Raw genomic sequence first — 16,509 nt, forward strand, 5'->3', positions numbered from 1 at the left:
CTCGCTGAGCGAGCGGTAGTTTACATTGGTTACAATGCAAGGCTACTGATCATCTCGGGCGGTGTGTCGATCTAGTGTTACTATAATTGATTTATTTTAGCCCAGAGAGAGAGTATTTAATTAATAAACATATCTAGATCTAGAATCTAATTCTAGACCGAACTGCACACTCTTGGCTGGGTGCACAACAAAATCTAGATCTAGATCTAGATACATTTATTCATTAAATACTCTCTCTCTCTCTAGGCTAAAATAAATAAATTATTGTAACACATGATAAATCCAATCACAACCCGAGATGATCAGTAAGTAGGCCTAGCAGCCTTGCATTGTAACCAATGTAAACTACCGCTCGCTCAGCAAGCCAATCACAATCCAACATTTTTGGGGTCCACCTAGACACCATGACTACGTAGACCCCAATCGGGGAGTACGTAGACACTTCCTTATCAAATTATCACATATTTGTAACCACAAAACCACAAATTTTATGCACCACACACTCACCAGTAACCACAAACTTTACACCTTCTGTTTTTCTTTCAAGTGCTTCATTTTATGAATTTTCAGCGTGTTCTTCCACTTATAGCCGACACCGCAAATGTCGCACAAAAAAGGTCTTTCTAAACTGTGCGTCCGACTGTGACTCTGCAAAATGCTCCTGTTTGTGAACCCCTCCCCACACACCTCACACTTGAACGGCCTTTCTCCCAGGTGTAACTGCCTGTGATTCTGCAAGTTTTTCTTGTGTGCAAACCCTACGTTGCACATCTCACAGATGTAAGGCTTCTCCCCCGTGTGTTTCCTTTTGTGGCACACGAGTCCAGATTTCTGTGCGAACCCCGCATCACAAATTTCACATTTGTACGGTTTTTCTCCGAAGTGTAACCTCCTGTGGTTCTGCAGCGTGTTTTTATGAGCGAACCCCACATCACAAATATCGCAGATGAAAGGCTTTTCGCCCGTGTGTCTTCTCTGGTGAACCACCAGGTACGACCTCCGCGCAAACTTCACGTCGCAAACTTCGCATTTGTACGGTTTTTCACCCGTATGCTTCCTTCTGTGCAGAACGAGATCCTTATTCTTCCGACAGCTGAAATCGCACATGTCACACTTGTACGGTTTTTCCCCCGTATGTCTTCGGTAGTGTCTCTGCAGCTCCTGAACTTTGGCAAAACATTCGCCGCACACATCGCACTTGTGGGGCTTTTCGGTCAAGTGTGTTCTCCTGTGCCGCACCAGGTCCGTGCTGCGTGCAAACCGCAAGTCACATATGTCGCACGGGTACGGCTTTTCCCCCGTGTGCGTCCTCCGATGACTCTTCAAGTTGCCGCTGCACGAAAAACGCTTCCCGCAAAAATCACATGTGAACGGTTTTTCCTTCACCGCGGGTAAACTGAGGTTCAAACCTGAACCGCCACAGTTAGAGTCCGACTCTTTCTTCCCACTACACTCTGCGGGGTTCTCCACGTGGCAACGCCCGCTCATGCAACATTTCACAACTTTATACGTATCTTCCACAACACCGTTGCTGCTGTTATCGTCAGAAACATCCTTCGGCACAGCCTCACGGCCATCTTTCTCCGATTCGTCGCTCGCAGCCGTCGCCTTCATCGCGGAAGAACGTATCAAATACAAGTGGCACGTATCAATGAGACTTTTACTCCACATGAACTGCTTATTCTCCGCGGCGCTGGGCTGTTGGAGGTCCAAGGACTTCACGGCAGCTCGGACATCCCCAGAGGCAGCCACGTCTCGGAGCACGTTGTTGACTTTCCGTTGGTGAGCCGTTTGCTTCGTCTCCAGAGTACAACTTAAGATGTCGTCGCGTCGTTTCTGGACCAGTTTCTCTTGGGCTGGTTTGAGACCACCTGTCAAGGCATCGTTCACACCACCTGAAAGACGATAAACGACACATTATGATAACCACTTACATAATTTATATAGCTTATTTCCACTAGGAATGTGCTAAATGCATTAAAAAATAATCCAAAGAACATAGTTCCAACAGAGATCTTTTCACCACTCCCCCCCCCCCCAATCTTAATTTAACCCTTTCTGTCCTAATGAAAGGGGCACATAGCGTACATAATACAAAACAGCACCATGTAGATCTATCATGGTATAAGTTTTAGTTTTAGTAAGAAGAGTTTTACGGCACTTGCAACACTATAAGGTCATATAAGTGCCGAAGATTAGAGGTGTTACTAAGAGAGTAACAAACATAAAAAAGAAGGAGGAGAGTACAGGACGAAAGATATTTGACAGGAAAGAAGCAGCAAACCACACCAGAGCACCCGCCAACCACCCACTATCATGGTTTACACAGGACTGGAGGAGTGTGGGGTTTTCTACACCCCCACTGTCACAGTTTAGATGATATAGGAGGCGGGCTTCAACCCTGCCCGCCAGGGCCAACCTGGGCCGAGGAGGATACAACATGTCAACAGAAACACCGATATATATTCGATTATAATTGTCCTTGGGAATCGAACTTGGGTCTTCTGTGTACAACGGTAAAACGCCTAAGACTAAGCACCACACCATTACATCATGGTCAGTCAAGAAGTTTTTGGGAATTCTCCGACTTACAGCAACCATGATGATGCTATATATATAGCATTGACAAACAGAATAAGGTATGTCTGTAAAGTATTAGTTTTAGTAAGCGATTTACGGCACTTGCAACACAATAAGGTCACATAAGTGACAAAGATTAAAGATGTTACAAGAGAGTAACAAAGACAATAAAGAAGGAGGAGAGATAGTTATAAGGACGATAGATGTTTGATAGGAAAGAGGATGGAAACCACAGCAGAACACCCGCCAACCACCTGCTAAAGTATGGCCACATCAACAGTCAGGTCCAAGTTATTTTTTTCGACACGCTCCAACACTTTGGGAATGACATTTTGCCACACACAGAGGGTGGTTGGCGGGTGCTCTGGTGTGACTTGCATCTCTCCTATCAGACATTTATTGTCTTCATCTCCCCTCCTTTTTTGCCTTTCTATTTTACTCTAGTAACATCTTTCTTTTTTTTTAAAAGTATGAGTTTTACGGCACTTGCAACACAATAATGTCATATAAGTGCCGAAGATTTGAGGGGTTAAAAGAGAGTAACAAACATAAAAAAAGAAGGAGAGATCAGGATGATAGATGCTTGATAGGAAAGAAGGAGCAAACCACACCAGAGCAACCGCCAACCACCCACAGTAACATCTTTAACCTTCGGCATTGATATAACCTAATTCCGTTGCAAGTGCCACAAAACTCTTGCTAAGACTAAAAGCTTACATCAAACAATGGACAGAAGATTGACAGAGAGTCAAACCAACAACCAACAATATTTGAGCAGGCTTCAAGTTGTTTATTAGAACAAGCAGCACACAGTACAAAAAAATATCAATAAATCAATGTAAACATTTTAATCATCAATGATCGCATTCACAACCCACACGGTAAAAGATCAAGGGGAAGACCATGTGGAACCTGGAGAATAGTCACTGAAATCCATGTACAGAAAAGTGGGAAGACGTGGAATAACATCAAGAAGCTAGCACAGGATAGGGAAAGGTGGAAAGTGTTTGTTTGTGGCCTATACCCTGGTGCAGGGTGAGAAAGGCAATGATGATGATGACAACTCCCTGGGACTTTCGGCATATTGTGGTAAGGTGGCCAGTTCCTTTCCACGCCGCCTTTACTTTCCAACTCGAAGTCAGGTACCCATAACTGCTGGGTGGGCAGGTAGGGGCGAAAAAAAATCAGTGTCCGAACTGAGGCTCGAACCCGGACTTTCCGCTTCGGACATGAGTGCACAAACCGCTCCACCACCGCACCCTCTGTATTACATGTACACTCAAATAAAAATGTCTATTTACTTGTCATTTACTGTACGTCATGCACGACTTGATGGGGAAAAAACCCAGACTTTATGTAAATTTGATCAGGGTTCTTGGATGGGCAAAAAACCATCAGAGAGCTCAAATAATATTATCGGAGTACTTGCGAGGTCTGTATGTTCGTATGCAACAGATCTAGCTCGCGCTTCCCTTACGATTCCTTCCAATTAAACGCACTGACTGTCTCTACAGAGGCAAAAAACCCACCCCGATGGTCTTCGTGCTGTTGGCAATGACCTTGGCATTTCTCTATGTGACGACGCTACTTTAGCGGTAACAATGAAAATCTTTGTGGTCCTTTTTCTTCTTTCCATCCATCTCTCCTGTCGTTTTTCTGTTGCACATTCTGTCTTTGGCTTGGGTGTGGATGACAAAAGATGTTGGGCTACTTTCACCCGTTGCGTTTTCTTTTCTCTAAGAATAATAAAATAACATGACAGATTTACAACATTAAGTTAAACGCATCAGAAACATGTCATTATAAATAACATTGTTAAATATGATTCTTGTCAAGATGTTAATGCTTCAGAGCCTGAAAAAATGGGAGCTAGCGCTGTATGCTTCCTAGGAAGTTGAGATTGTTTCAAAATGCTATCAGGTTTGCTGGAGTAATGATGTAGATAGTAAAGCGCATAGAGCTTACTGTTATTATTACCTTAAAAATAGAAGAATTAAGAAGAGGATTAAACAAATTACAGCATCCATCTACAGCCACTACCAATTTTTTGGGGGTCATGCTACATTTATCCCAACCATGCATATGTATAGAATTAATTATAGCTGCACTAATTTACATTTTATGACACTTAATGTCTATGTATTCTTAATGATATTATTGTTGTTGTAGTTATCAATTCAACAACAGCTGGGTCCTTGCCCCTCTGTCCAATTCCATGTAGTGACGTGAGCAGTTTGCTGTAATGTTCCATAGAGTGTGTTAATTCTTAAAGATAGAAGTGAGTTGCAACAAGACGATACATTTGATTCTCCAAGAAGTAAGTAGGCACAACTTATGCTAGCAATAACATTCAGCATGCATGCATTATGCTTGTAACAAAACTGCAGTCAGAATTGTTCAAGACACCCACCCACTATTGAGAAACATGGTTGTCTCAGACAGGTGAAACACTTTTGGAATGACATTTTGCCTCACAGTCACACAGTAGTGGGTGGTTGACAGATGCTCTGGTGTAGTTTGCTTCTTCTTTCCTATCAAACATCTATCGTCCTTATCGCTCGTCCTTGTCGTCTTGGACTGTGACATTACAATATATATATTTTTAAACGCTAGTTGGGAAATGGGAAGTCGTCATTAGTACAGGTAATTGTCTTAAACAGGTGGTGGTTTGTTAGGGCAGGCTCTACTGTAAAGTGTACCGGTGGTTCGAGGTCGCCACTGGTAAGTCGCACTCCTTTTCTTACCCACTGTTATTTTAGTCTATCTTACTGTTTCTCAGCACTAAATGACATTAATTGTGTCCATGTGCTTCTCTATCCTCAAAACAAACAAACTACAGGTAGGTCCTACTTCTTTGCTTTCCCTCTGTTGTTTCTGTCTGTCTTACTTTTCCCCACAACTACATTTTAAAGACCATTATTGTGGCGTTGTGCTTCTACAAACTAAAAAAACCAACCCCAAACCAAACAAACTCAAACTGTACAGTGTGTCATCATTTATTTAAAAAAATACTTACCTATACACCTTTGACCTCAGTTGTAACTTTTCCCGATGTTCCCTCGTTTCCTCCTCACTCCTCTGCCGGTCGTGGTTCTTTCTACTTTTTTCTCAGGCCTTCTGCTTCACTTCTATCAGTCTCTACTGTCTTACTGTCTATATATGTCCTGCAGTACTCTGCGTTTGTGAGTTTGCTGGGGTGGCGCTGTCTCCGTGGCAGCTCACAGCGGAGGGGGCCTGGACCAAAGTATGACATGGTGATTAATTCAGCACAGATGAAACTTAATCACGAGAGTGAGGTTTGGAAAACATGAGAGCAAATAGGCTTTGGTTTGTTTGTTTGAGTAAAGAGAGGCACATCGATACAATAATGGTTATTTAGCGCTAGGAAAAAGTAAGAACCAGACAGACAGAAATAATGGAGGGACAGTAAAGTAAGTAGGACCTTCCAATGGCGCCCTCTAAAGAGCAAACAGCCTTACACCTGAAGACCACTTAGAGTATTACATCTTAGAAAATAATCAATAAAACAAGTAGCTCTACAATGCAGCTCTGTTAGCCTGGGACAGCACAGCCCTTATTGTGAATATATTATTTATTATCGAGTAAATGTAATTTTTGTACATGGATTTACAGCACCGATTGTTCATGAGAAAATTTCAGGTAAATTGATTTCTATCAAATATTGCCACACTTCTGTTCCCAAATGACTTCAACTTTGTTATTGGGCAAATTGTCAAAGCAAATGTAATTGAGAGATTTTAAAAAAGTTTCAAATCCCCTGCTTAGTTTTTGAGATTTCGATTAAGAATAGGAAAATGTCTGTCGGATTTGATGCTTTTTGTCGGATGTGACAAGTACAACCTCTATGGGGACAAGAACAAAACACTTACCGACTCTCCTGCGGCTCTCCATGCTGCTGAACCGGAATCAAATGCCTGACATCGCATTAAAAAAGCCATTTTTGTAATCACTGAAACGAAACTTTTACGTTGTTTTGACAAGAAAACAAAAGGCCACGAAGTTCTCGCAGTCTCTAAATTTAGACTCAACCGATCGAAATATATTAAAATACCGTTTTGCATCAGGAAAAAAATTGCGTAAACTTTTCGACGATGTACAGATTTCATTACATTTGAGCATTCTGTTCTCACTTCGATGGCCTAGAAATCGATTCCTGAACGAACAGGACGCATCACAACCGACAAATGTGAGACATGATGCTAACAAAATGAGTTACTTCTCGCAATCTAAGAATGGAGAGACATCGGTCGAAAATTGACACTGGGGTCAGATTGATAGATTTTTAATTGATGCCTTTCTTTTCAAGTCTAACGTGTCCTTTATTATTCAATTCACAAAATGTACAAACTCCACCTCTATGAAGCTGATGTATCAATTTTCACAAGGCTAAAATCCGAGAAGTAACTCATTTGAATTTGTAAGCACATCTCACAAATGATAAGTCTTTCATTACCACCAGTCATGTTTCATGACTCATGTTACTCCAAACGCTGGACCGCCAGCCGGCTCGCCACTTCCTGCTTCAAAACAATACTCTACTTTTGTAACAATCGAAACTGAAATCTGAGATTTTCCTGTATTAAAATTTTTATGCTAGACAGAGCCATCCCAAGACACTAAAGTTTATTTGATAGTTTCGCTACAAAAAATATTTTGAAAGCAGCATTGCACCTTGCAATAATTGCCCTCAGTGAGAAATTTTGGAAAATTGAACAGGTTATGATCTGTTTCATTCTATAAATTTTAACAAAATCTGAAAGGTGATGTTGGTTAGAATAGCCCTGGAGAAAAGGGACAAAAGTTTTACACAACTTCTGCTTCACTATAAAAGTCTCGCTAACGACTAGACATAAATGATAAATGATATTTAAGTTTACTTCCTGAAATCACAAGACCTCATTGATATGAGACTTAAAACTAACTTAAAACTATACGCTGTAAGTGTAAAGAACACCATATAAAGTTAGACAGTGCATTGGGCAGGAGACTGGGAGCAGTTTAATAAAGACACTGATTCTCTGGGAGCATGGAAATTATGCATGGTCAGCCTTTTAAAAATAGATTTTGTGTTCAATAACTTTTAATATAAAAGGCAGTAAACTCACTTAAATTATGATCTTGATTCCACGCAGGGCCAGAACTTGTGACTCTGCGCTCTAAAAGACTGAGCAGAGCTGGATGGGCAGACAAAGTCGAACTACTGGATGCAGCAGCAGGGGTGACTGGGTTTGAACTCTGATTCTTACACGAGCTATTTGAGTTGGAGACTTGTGGTTGGTGTTTGCCAGCCTGACTGATGTGATCCTCACCCGACGTAGGATCAACACACATCTGGTCCTCCGCATCTCCAACTTCTTGTCTTTCTGTCTTTCCTATCTCTGAGAAATCTGGACTCTCCAAATCTGACACTTCTTGTTTTACGAAATTCTCAACTTCCGGTTGCACTTCATCTTCGCAGTCAGATAGCGGTTCTGTTTTCACAATTTGGATAAGCTCACCACTGCTATCAGTGAGAGTTTGAGTTTTCCCTTGACCACAGTCACCATTTATATTCTTGCTATCAGTGTTCATAGTTCCTGTGACATTCTGGCACAGGGAGAAATAACTATTGCCACTATCATTATCTGATGTAAACTTATAAGTCTTTTGATCATTTTTAGCACCTTTATTTGACCCTTTCGAAGAAGGAACCCATTCGTTCGATACTTGATGAAGACGGATTTCTGTTTCAAAGTCGTGTCCATCAATGCCAGGTTTCATTTGCATGACTAAAGCTCCATGATTGATTCCATCATTTCTCGACAACTGCTGCCCTTCAACACCAGGACTAGATCTAGATTTATAAGTTTCTTCCTCTTTCATATTTGGACTATCTTCGACAGTCTGTTCCGAAACAGACCCAGCAGACATCGGGGAGTCGATCTCATGTTTGGTATGCACCCCGTCTGCTAGGCCTACTGCCCCAACAGACAAATCCGTTGGCTCATCCATCGATCAAAAGTGGAGACGAGCGCACCCAAATACCAATGAACATAAAGCTGTTCGATCACAGGTTTCTAAAGTGACAGTTTTAGTGTTTAGGCCTACAGTTTTCTTATCAGCCATCCATTAAAACAAAATAACTGAATAAATTCCAAGTGGAAACTCCCAAAATTCCTCGTCTTGTTCGTTTCCTTCTCAGTTCACCGGAAGTAGATCAGTAGCTTAATTAAAGTTGCTAGGCCGGACGTAGGGTAGACTTTGCAGTTAAAAATGTCTAAACCAAGTGAACAAATCGTTTCTGGCCAAAAATTATTATAATTTTAAAAATTTATATACAATGTTTTATATATAATATACACTTGTATGTATAGCTATAGCTTGATTGCTTTCCTCTCTCTCTCTGCGACCAAACAATTTTTTCTCCCCAAAATCTTGATCCATTAATAAAGAAGTTTTTGTTAGGGCCCTAGATCTAGATCTATATATCAAAATCTGCTCTTCAGGTGCATACAGAATCACTAAACAGTAGGGCCTATCTAGCTTTTCAATTGCCCATCATAATAATATTGGTCGCTTTTAAGCACAAGGGGGTTATCCCGGAAAATGCTGTTTTGAGAAAATCGAAGGTAAAGTTTTTGACCCTTGTTCAGTTTCTTTTAAAAAAGACAAGGGAGTTTTCTCTATAATATAACTATAACTAAACAAATACACACATAATTGAAATCAAACTTCTCCTATAGGTAGGGCAATGCCCACTTTTGGTGAAAGTCAAGATTTCTGGAAACCGTCAAGATCTAGATTAACCCGCTTGTCCTTAAAAGCGACCATATAGGCTATTATACACAGCGACAAGGGAGTTCTCGTGGCCCAAAGGGTGAGGTGTTCACCTCTCATTCAATAGGTCCCGGGTTCGAATCCGGATAGCAACGGGAAACTTTCAGCCCCCACCCTTTCACCTCATTTGCCTCCTCCTCTGGGCTCCTGACTCGCTCTGCAGCCTTTCTACTGCCACTCCTTGGCTCCTTCTTACTGCTGTCTTTCAGCCGCACGCCGCACCCTTGATCTTCTGGTAAGATGTACACCTAGCCTTCTCGGACAAGGACGAAAAATATCGGAGGTCCTGTGTGCAAGTTGCGCAAGTTAAGATCCCTTGGTGGTCCAAAATCGATAAGAGCAGGCTTCGGCCGCCACGGAGCAAAATTCAGAATTCCCTACCAACTGAAAATGTTCGGGGTGTCTAGTGCGCTCGTGACGTTATGCAGTTGCGAGTGCAGGTAAAACACTAGATCTACCAAAAAATAAAAAAATAAAGAAGCAAAACATTAAACAGCGACATCACCCGTCCCCTGTATTTTAGTGTAAACTTTGTGAATTATATTCACCCAAGACTTTCTTGCGTCTCCACGCGAGTCTTAAAGAGTACCGTACTCATCCGTCTGTTGGGGCTTCCTTCAAATACCTTCTAAAATACAGCCCCCTCCCCAAAACCCCCAAACCAAAAGCACAAAAACAAACAAACAAAACAATAGGAATCCTGGCAAACGCGTTGAACTTTTATTGGCAAGTTAAGTGCTGAACCAAATACAGAACCTAATCATTACAGCATATGTGAGGCAGCGTGGTGGAATCAGGCTCTCGTCAATTTTTGGGCATGTAGAGTTATTGGTATCATCTTAAAGCTTGTTTGCTTGTCTTTATTATAAGGATGAAAAAATATCCATTTATCTTGAATACAAGTCGAGATATTTGCGAAAGAAGGAGGTGGGGTTCGCCTATTTTCAGAGGTACATTTAGTGAGAAAATGGCCGCCAATGTTTAGTTATTTCCTTAGCTTAAGAGTCCGTGGTAACTAAAAATTTATATTTTTTGTAGCCTACCTTTAATCCACGTTTTTCAGAAAAATCCACACATAAATGAGTTCTTTAATGGATATGAAAGGTGTTGAGCCAAAAAACAAAAATTTGATGAAAATTCCCAAACCTGTGGAAAAATACAAGTTTCTTCACATTGATTATTTTGACGAGAGCCTGATTCCACCACGCTGCCTCACCACATATTATTTAACTACAACATTACACTTTTACAGTAATTCATAGATCTATGACCTCAGCTAACTGGTCAGATGTTTTACACCCATTTTTTTCTCTTCTAATTTATACATGACATATTTTATTCTTGTTATTTCTGCTTGCTTGTTTGCTTGTTTGTTTGCTTGTTTGTTTGCTTGTTCATGTGCTTGTTTGTGTGTTTATTTGTTCATGTGCTTGTTTGTGTGTTTATTTGTTCATGTGCTTGTTTGTGTGTTTATTTGTTCATGTGCTTGTTTGCGTGTTTATTTGTTCATGTGCTTGTTTGTGTGTTTATTTGTCCATGTGCTTGTTTGTGTGTTTATTTGTTCATGTGCTTGTTTGTGTGTTTATTTGTTCATGTGCTTGTTTGTGTGTTTATTTGTTCATGTGCTTGTTTGTGTGTTTATTTGTTCATGTGCTTGTTTGTGTGTTTATTTATTCATGCGCTTGCTTGTGCGTTTATTTGTTTCATATCTGTGGGATCAGTTGCATTTGCTCCAGAAACATTACTGTGTTGAATCAGAGCTATTTTAGAATCTAAATGTTGAAAAAATAAAGAAAAGAATTACATAATTTGGGTAGAATTAGAATCTTTAAAAGTATGAAACAGTCTTTTAAAGATTAAATTCTCCCTCCTGAAACATTTGACCAGTAGGAAAGTAGTTCTACGCAGTTAACAAGATAGCAGTTTGCAATGCTTTCTAAACTTGGCGCTGTTGTTGAAGTGTTAAAGACTTAAGATAATCCGTCACTCTAAGTGCAAAAGTAATACGTAGTTAACAAGATAGTGGCTTGCAATGCTTTCAGAATTTGGTTTTTGTAGTTAGTCAAAGAGGTGAAAATCCCTCACCCTAAGTACGAAAGTACATATCATGTAGTTAACAAGACAGCAGCTTGCAATGCTTTCTGAACTTGGTGTTGTAGCTGTAGTAGATGAAGAAGTTGACGGCGCTGTTGACCTGCTCACACACGCGCCTCATCATGTGGCAGACGGCGTAGATGCGAGCGTAGCGGTGTCGGCCAAAGATGGCGTCAAACTCCGGCTCTACGAGACCACAGACGCCGATGACGATCATGGGTGTGTTGAAGACGGCGAAGATAACGGAGATGAGGACGACTTGTTGTACAGCCTGCAGCTCTCTCCCCGACAATTTGCTGTTGCTGTTGCTGTTGCTATTGTTACTGCTGCTGTTGCTGTTGTTGTTGTTGCTACTGCTGTTGCTGCTGTTGTTTTTTTCGTCTTCGTTTCCTCCATCAGCGTTGTTGCTGCCTTTCGTGGACTTTTGTCTGAAGCGTGACGACTCGATGAGCTTCCACGTCATGACGATGATGCAGACAGTAACGATGACTTGGGTGGAGAAGGGGATCACGACCAGCGTGACGAAATATACGGCGTCTTTGACGTGTTCTAGGCCGACATCGAACCACGGGACATATCGCGTGCCGTTGAGGACAGGACTGAAAGTTTTCACGATGCCCAAACTGGCGAAGACTGGGGTTACCATGGCCGTAGAGAACACACCGAAAGCGCTGATGATGATCACGGATCTGGTTTTGGTAAAGACGTGTTTGAAGTGCAGGGGTTTGGCCACACACATGCACCGAGCCACTGCGATGTACAGGGTGGTCAGCATAGTGACAGTATAGGCCGCCATAGCCGCGTTGCCAAAAATCAACAGAAAGAAGAATGGGTCGTAGGTGTAGAGAACTCCTTGTGACAACTCGTTGGCGTGTTGACATCCTGAGATCCCGAGACAAAGCAGGATCAACGAGACGAGGATATCGGAGATGGACAGTCCCAGAAAAGAGACTGTTACGGCGTCATCGGCCCCCATGGTGAGGAAAGTTTTGATGTTCATGAAGTTGGAGCCGATGCCGAGGAGAGAGAAGAAGATAGCGGAGTAGGCGTTGGTGTTCTGAAGTATGACGAATTGTTGGTGAGATAGGAGGCCTGGTAGTGGTAGCCTGTCTGTGTCTGGGTGAGACTGGTTGTTCATTGTTGTTGTACTGGAGGGTCGGGTGGTTGGAGGGTGGCTCTGCTGGAATAAGTCCCACTACCCTTCTTTCCTTCTATTGTTTCTGTCTGTACGGGTGGTTGGAAGGTGGCAATGCTGATAGGTCCTATTTCCTTTCTTTCCCTCTATTGTTTCTGTCGGTACGGGTGGTTGGAGGGCGACTCAACTGGTGATCCTACTTCGGTTCTTTCTACAATGTATCTCTGTGTGGTCCACTGGTAGTGGTAGATCTTAGCCTTACTTCCTTTCTTTGCTGTGGTTGTTTAGTGAGTCTTACACGGTTGTTCACGGCCTACTTGGTACACGCAAACAAACAAAAATAAAAAATAAAATAAAAATAAAAATCCTATGATTTTCAGACACAGAGTTGAATCTCTCCGAAAATGGACTGACTTCGGAACGAAACTTTTAAATGTCCTGTTCAGTGACTGAACTCCCAAACACAAGTAATAAGTAATAACAGAATCAGAAGACAAAATTCTATGACGTCTAAGTCGACCGATACTAAAACTAACACAAAGAAGAGCTGAGCGTTATTCTTGATAAAGATACCCCAGAACCTCGGACTCTGATGTTCTCGGACTGTTATCTTCAGAAAGTACCACACAAACATAATACTATCATTTATTTATAGCATTCTCAGACCACTCGCAGATCACGCATACCTACTATAATATCTTGGTAGAAAGAAGAAACAAAGACTACATTGATATGAAAGAAAACGCGGCAGTTATCACAATTGGTGGTTAGTTGGTTATTAAAACAATTAAAGAGACAATAACCCTAGATCTACCCGCCTTCCTTCGAGAAAAAACACATCCAAAAAAAAAAAAAAAAAAAAAAAAAAAGGGGTGGGTCTAAAGTTCGAATTTCTAAAATTTAAAGCATTTATAAGGGAACTTTTTCATTATCCCATTATCCTGTTAGCAAATTGCAGACACCACAGTACTGTGTAACCCTGTGTGACCCTCACAGTGACACTCCCGTTAAAAAAAAAAGAAAATTACTAGATCTATATATATATATATATATATATATATATATATATATATATATATATATATATAATATAATCGGTCTCTGGCTCCAAAGCAGGAAATCCTTACATAAAAATATCATAATATGGAGCAGTCTTATTATATTATAGTCTGTAACTGTAATAATTTGTGATCTTCTTTTAATGACGAATGTTACGTTTGTAGTTCTTGTTGAACCGGAGAAAACCACAGAAAGAGCTTTGGCTAATTAACATTATTAGTAGAACATCTCTTTGTGATAATGTGGTAAACTGTTAATTGTTTAAAAAGGTTTATTCTTAATTTTTTATCATTGCAGTTTAGGAATCTTAAATTGGTAGTAGAGAATCCGTTTGTGATACGGTAATGTGATAAACTGTTAAATTGTTTAAGAATATTCATTTCAAACAATTATTGCAGTTAAAGAATCTTGGGAGTAGGGAATCCATTTACAATTTACAACGGGAAAGTGATAGACTGTATAATCATTGCTTACGATTAGTTTTGATTATCATTATTGCAGTGAAGGATTTTTGGTCAATAGATAGACACCACATGGAGAAAATCGGCATGCAAAATGCAAGGAGGAGCCACGAGTAGCAGTAGAAAGGCTGCAGAAAGAGTCGAGAGCCCAGACGAGGGGGCAAAGGAGGTGAGTGGGTGGGGGCAGAAAGTGGAGACGAAAGCAGACGCCAGAACATTGCCAGAGAGCAGGAAAGAAGGTGAAAGGAGACAATTTTAGAGAAGAAAATTTTTCCGTCGCTACCCGGATTCGAACCCGGGACCTTTGAATGAGAGGCGAACACCTTAAAATCTAGGCCACGAGAGCCCCCGCTCAAACACTAACAAACTGACGACAAGATCTTTTACAGACTTTAGCCACTGCCTTTAACTGCTGGCTACATCGGATGAAAAAGTGCATTGAGAGTAATGGTTGTTTTGTTGACTAATCATATGATAATAATAGTAAGAAGAAGAATGACAATGATAGCAGTAATAATAATAATAATAATAATAATAATAATAATAATGGTACTAATAATACAAAAATATTAAATATACTTTTATAATGCATATCCCTGCTCAACAGCAAGCTCTGATGCGTTTTACAGTCTATATCATTACCCCAGCGCTGCACACCCTTGAACTTGAGCATTCAGAAACATTTTCGGCTTCCCAGAAAGCAAACAGTGCAAGTAGCTGATTAACTTGCCTGTTATCATTAAGTGCTCAAAGACTAACAAACTGACAAGATCTCTCGCTGTCTACGACCGATGACCCATTAAATCTGGGTGAAGTAAAACAAAATCCTGAAAAGTAGGCTACTTTTTCCAAGGACACTAGATCAGGTCCCTGACGGGATTCGAATTCACAACCTTTTGGTTGCAAGCCCAACAGCCTAACCACTAGACCACCGATGCAAAATGTTTCTTTAGTTTTGTTTTTATATATATATATATATATATATATATATATATATATATATATAACATACATATATATATATATATATATATATATATATATATATATATATATATATATAGCCTATATATATATATATATATAAGTGCCGAAGATTAGAGGTGTTACAAGAGAGTAACACACGCAAAAAAGGAGGAGAGTAAGGATATCGGGTAATAGATGTTTGACAGGAAAGAAGGAGCAAACCACACCAGAGCATCCGCCAACCACCCACAATGTTTCTTTGGGTATATACATGTACAAAATTTCATGTCTGTAAAATAACAAATGCTGAATTTAGAGAACAGAGAAATCTACTTCTGGAACAGACCTCATACTTTAGAGAGAAAAAAATGACTCTCTCTCTCTCTCTCTCTCTCTATGTATATATATATATATATATATATATATATATATATATATATATATATATATATATATATAACTTTGAAGGTTTTTTAGTCTAAGTAAAAGTTTTCTATCACTCGCAACACAATAAAGTCAAGGTGTACATGTGAGCCGGCGGAGATTACAGGTGTTATGAGAGAGTAACAAACACATAAAAGGAGGAGGAGAGAAAAGGATGGTAGATGTTTGACAGGAAAGAAAGAGCAAACCACACCAGAGCACCCTCCAACCACTTGCGATTACGAAGGGATTAGCAAAGACAGTAAAAGAAGAAACATTTAAATCCTTCAAAGACAGAGACTCTGCTACCCATTGTTATGATATTCATTCACACTGACAGAAAAACAAAACTGCTTGGAAGACAAATTAAGGAACAAATAAATAAAAACTGAAATATTATACAAATATCAGGTATTTTTTCATTTTAATCACATTTTTTAAAAGTACATTCATTTAACATCAAAGGAAAGAAAAATATATGGCTCTTGAAAATGTAGTGTCTCAAAGCAGAATAAAGGACAGTATTCTCTAGCAATGTGGTTTTGATTGTAAAAGGGGTGTATGAACAGAGAACGAACAAACTACGGTATCGTATAATTACAAATCAACTACATGTGTACAGGTAATTGTAAACCAAATAAGTACTGTAGACAAAATTGTAAAAAAAAAAACCCCACTAAATCAAAATACCAGTGTCTGAGGTGTAGCCATAAAGCACTCCCCTGTCCCACTCAGGAGACCCGAGTTCAATTCCAGAGTGCGGGAGAATTTTTCTCTCTCTAGCATCTCTGCGTCTTTCTGCCAGGATCATGTTGTATTCCTCTCACTCTCAGCCTGGGTTGGGAAGCCCCACCTCCTAAATGATCTAAATAGTGTCGATGGTTGTTAGAGCAGGTACGAGTGTGTGTCTTAATAAATTGTTATCAGAACACCGAAATCATCAAGAACCCCCCC

At 40.3% G+C, this 16,509-nt stretch overlaps 2 protein-coding genes across 2 annotated transcripts; both read right to left on the bottom strand.

Annotated features, from left to right (window-relative positions):
- Positions 1 to 371: 371 nt before the first annotated feature.
- LOC101863479 (zinc finger protein 37 homolog) lies at positions 372 to 9,119 on the bottom strand. Its single transcript, XM_005112547.3, has 2 exons — positions 7,707 to 9,119; positions 372 to 1,895 (listed from the first exon to the last, which is right to left on the bottom strand). The coding sequence occupies exons 1-2, from the start codon at positions 8,590 to 8,592 to the stop codon at positions 523 to 525; spliced, it is 2,259 nt and encodes a 752-aa protein (XP_005112604.1). The 5' UTR covers positions 8,593 to 9,119; the 3' UTR covers positions 372 to 522.
- Positions 9,120 to 11,530: 2,411 nt separating this feature from the next.
- On the bottom strand, positions 11,531 to 12,649 carry LOC101863950. Its single transcript, XM_005112549.1, has 2 exons — positions 11,923 to 12,649; positions 11,531 to 11,697 (listed from the first exon to the last, which is right to left on the bottom strand). The coding sequence occupies exons 1-2, from the start codon at positions 12,647 to 12,649 to the stop codon at positions 11,531 to 11,533; spliced, it is 894 nt and encodes a 297-aa protein (XP_005112606.1).
- Positions 12,650 to 16,509: the final 3,860 nt, after the last annotated feature.

This window comes from Aplysia californica, unplaced genomic scaffold (genome assembly GCF_000002075.1).
Source record: "Aplysia californica isolate F4 #8 unplaced genomic scaffold, AplCal3.0 scaffold01317, whole genome shotgun sequence".
NCBI classification, from domain to species: domain Eukaryota; kingdom Metazoa; phylum Mollusca; class Gastropoda; order Aplysiida; family Aplysiidae; genus Aplysia; species Aplysia californica.

Coding starts and splice junctions, on each gene's coding strand:
- LOC101863479 (XM_005112547.3), bottom strand. CDS start 8,592: ATGGATGAGCCAACGGATTTGTCTGTTGGGGCAGTAGGCCTAGCAGAC. Junction 1,896..7,706: donor GAATCAAGATCATAATTTAA/GTGAGTTTACTG, acceptor ATCGTCTTTCAG/GTGGTGTGAACGATGCCTTG.
- LOC101863950 (XM_005112549.1), bottom strand. CDS start 12,649: ATGAACAACCAGTCTCACCCAGACACAGACAGGCTACCACTACCAGGC. Junction 11,698..11,922: donor CAGACAAAAGTCCACGAAAG/GCAGCAACAACG, acceptor GTGGTCTCGTAG/AGCCGGAGTTTGACGCCATC.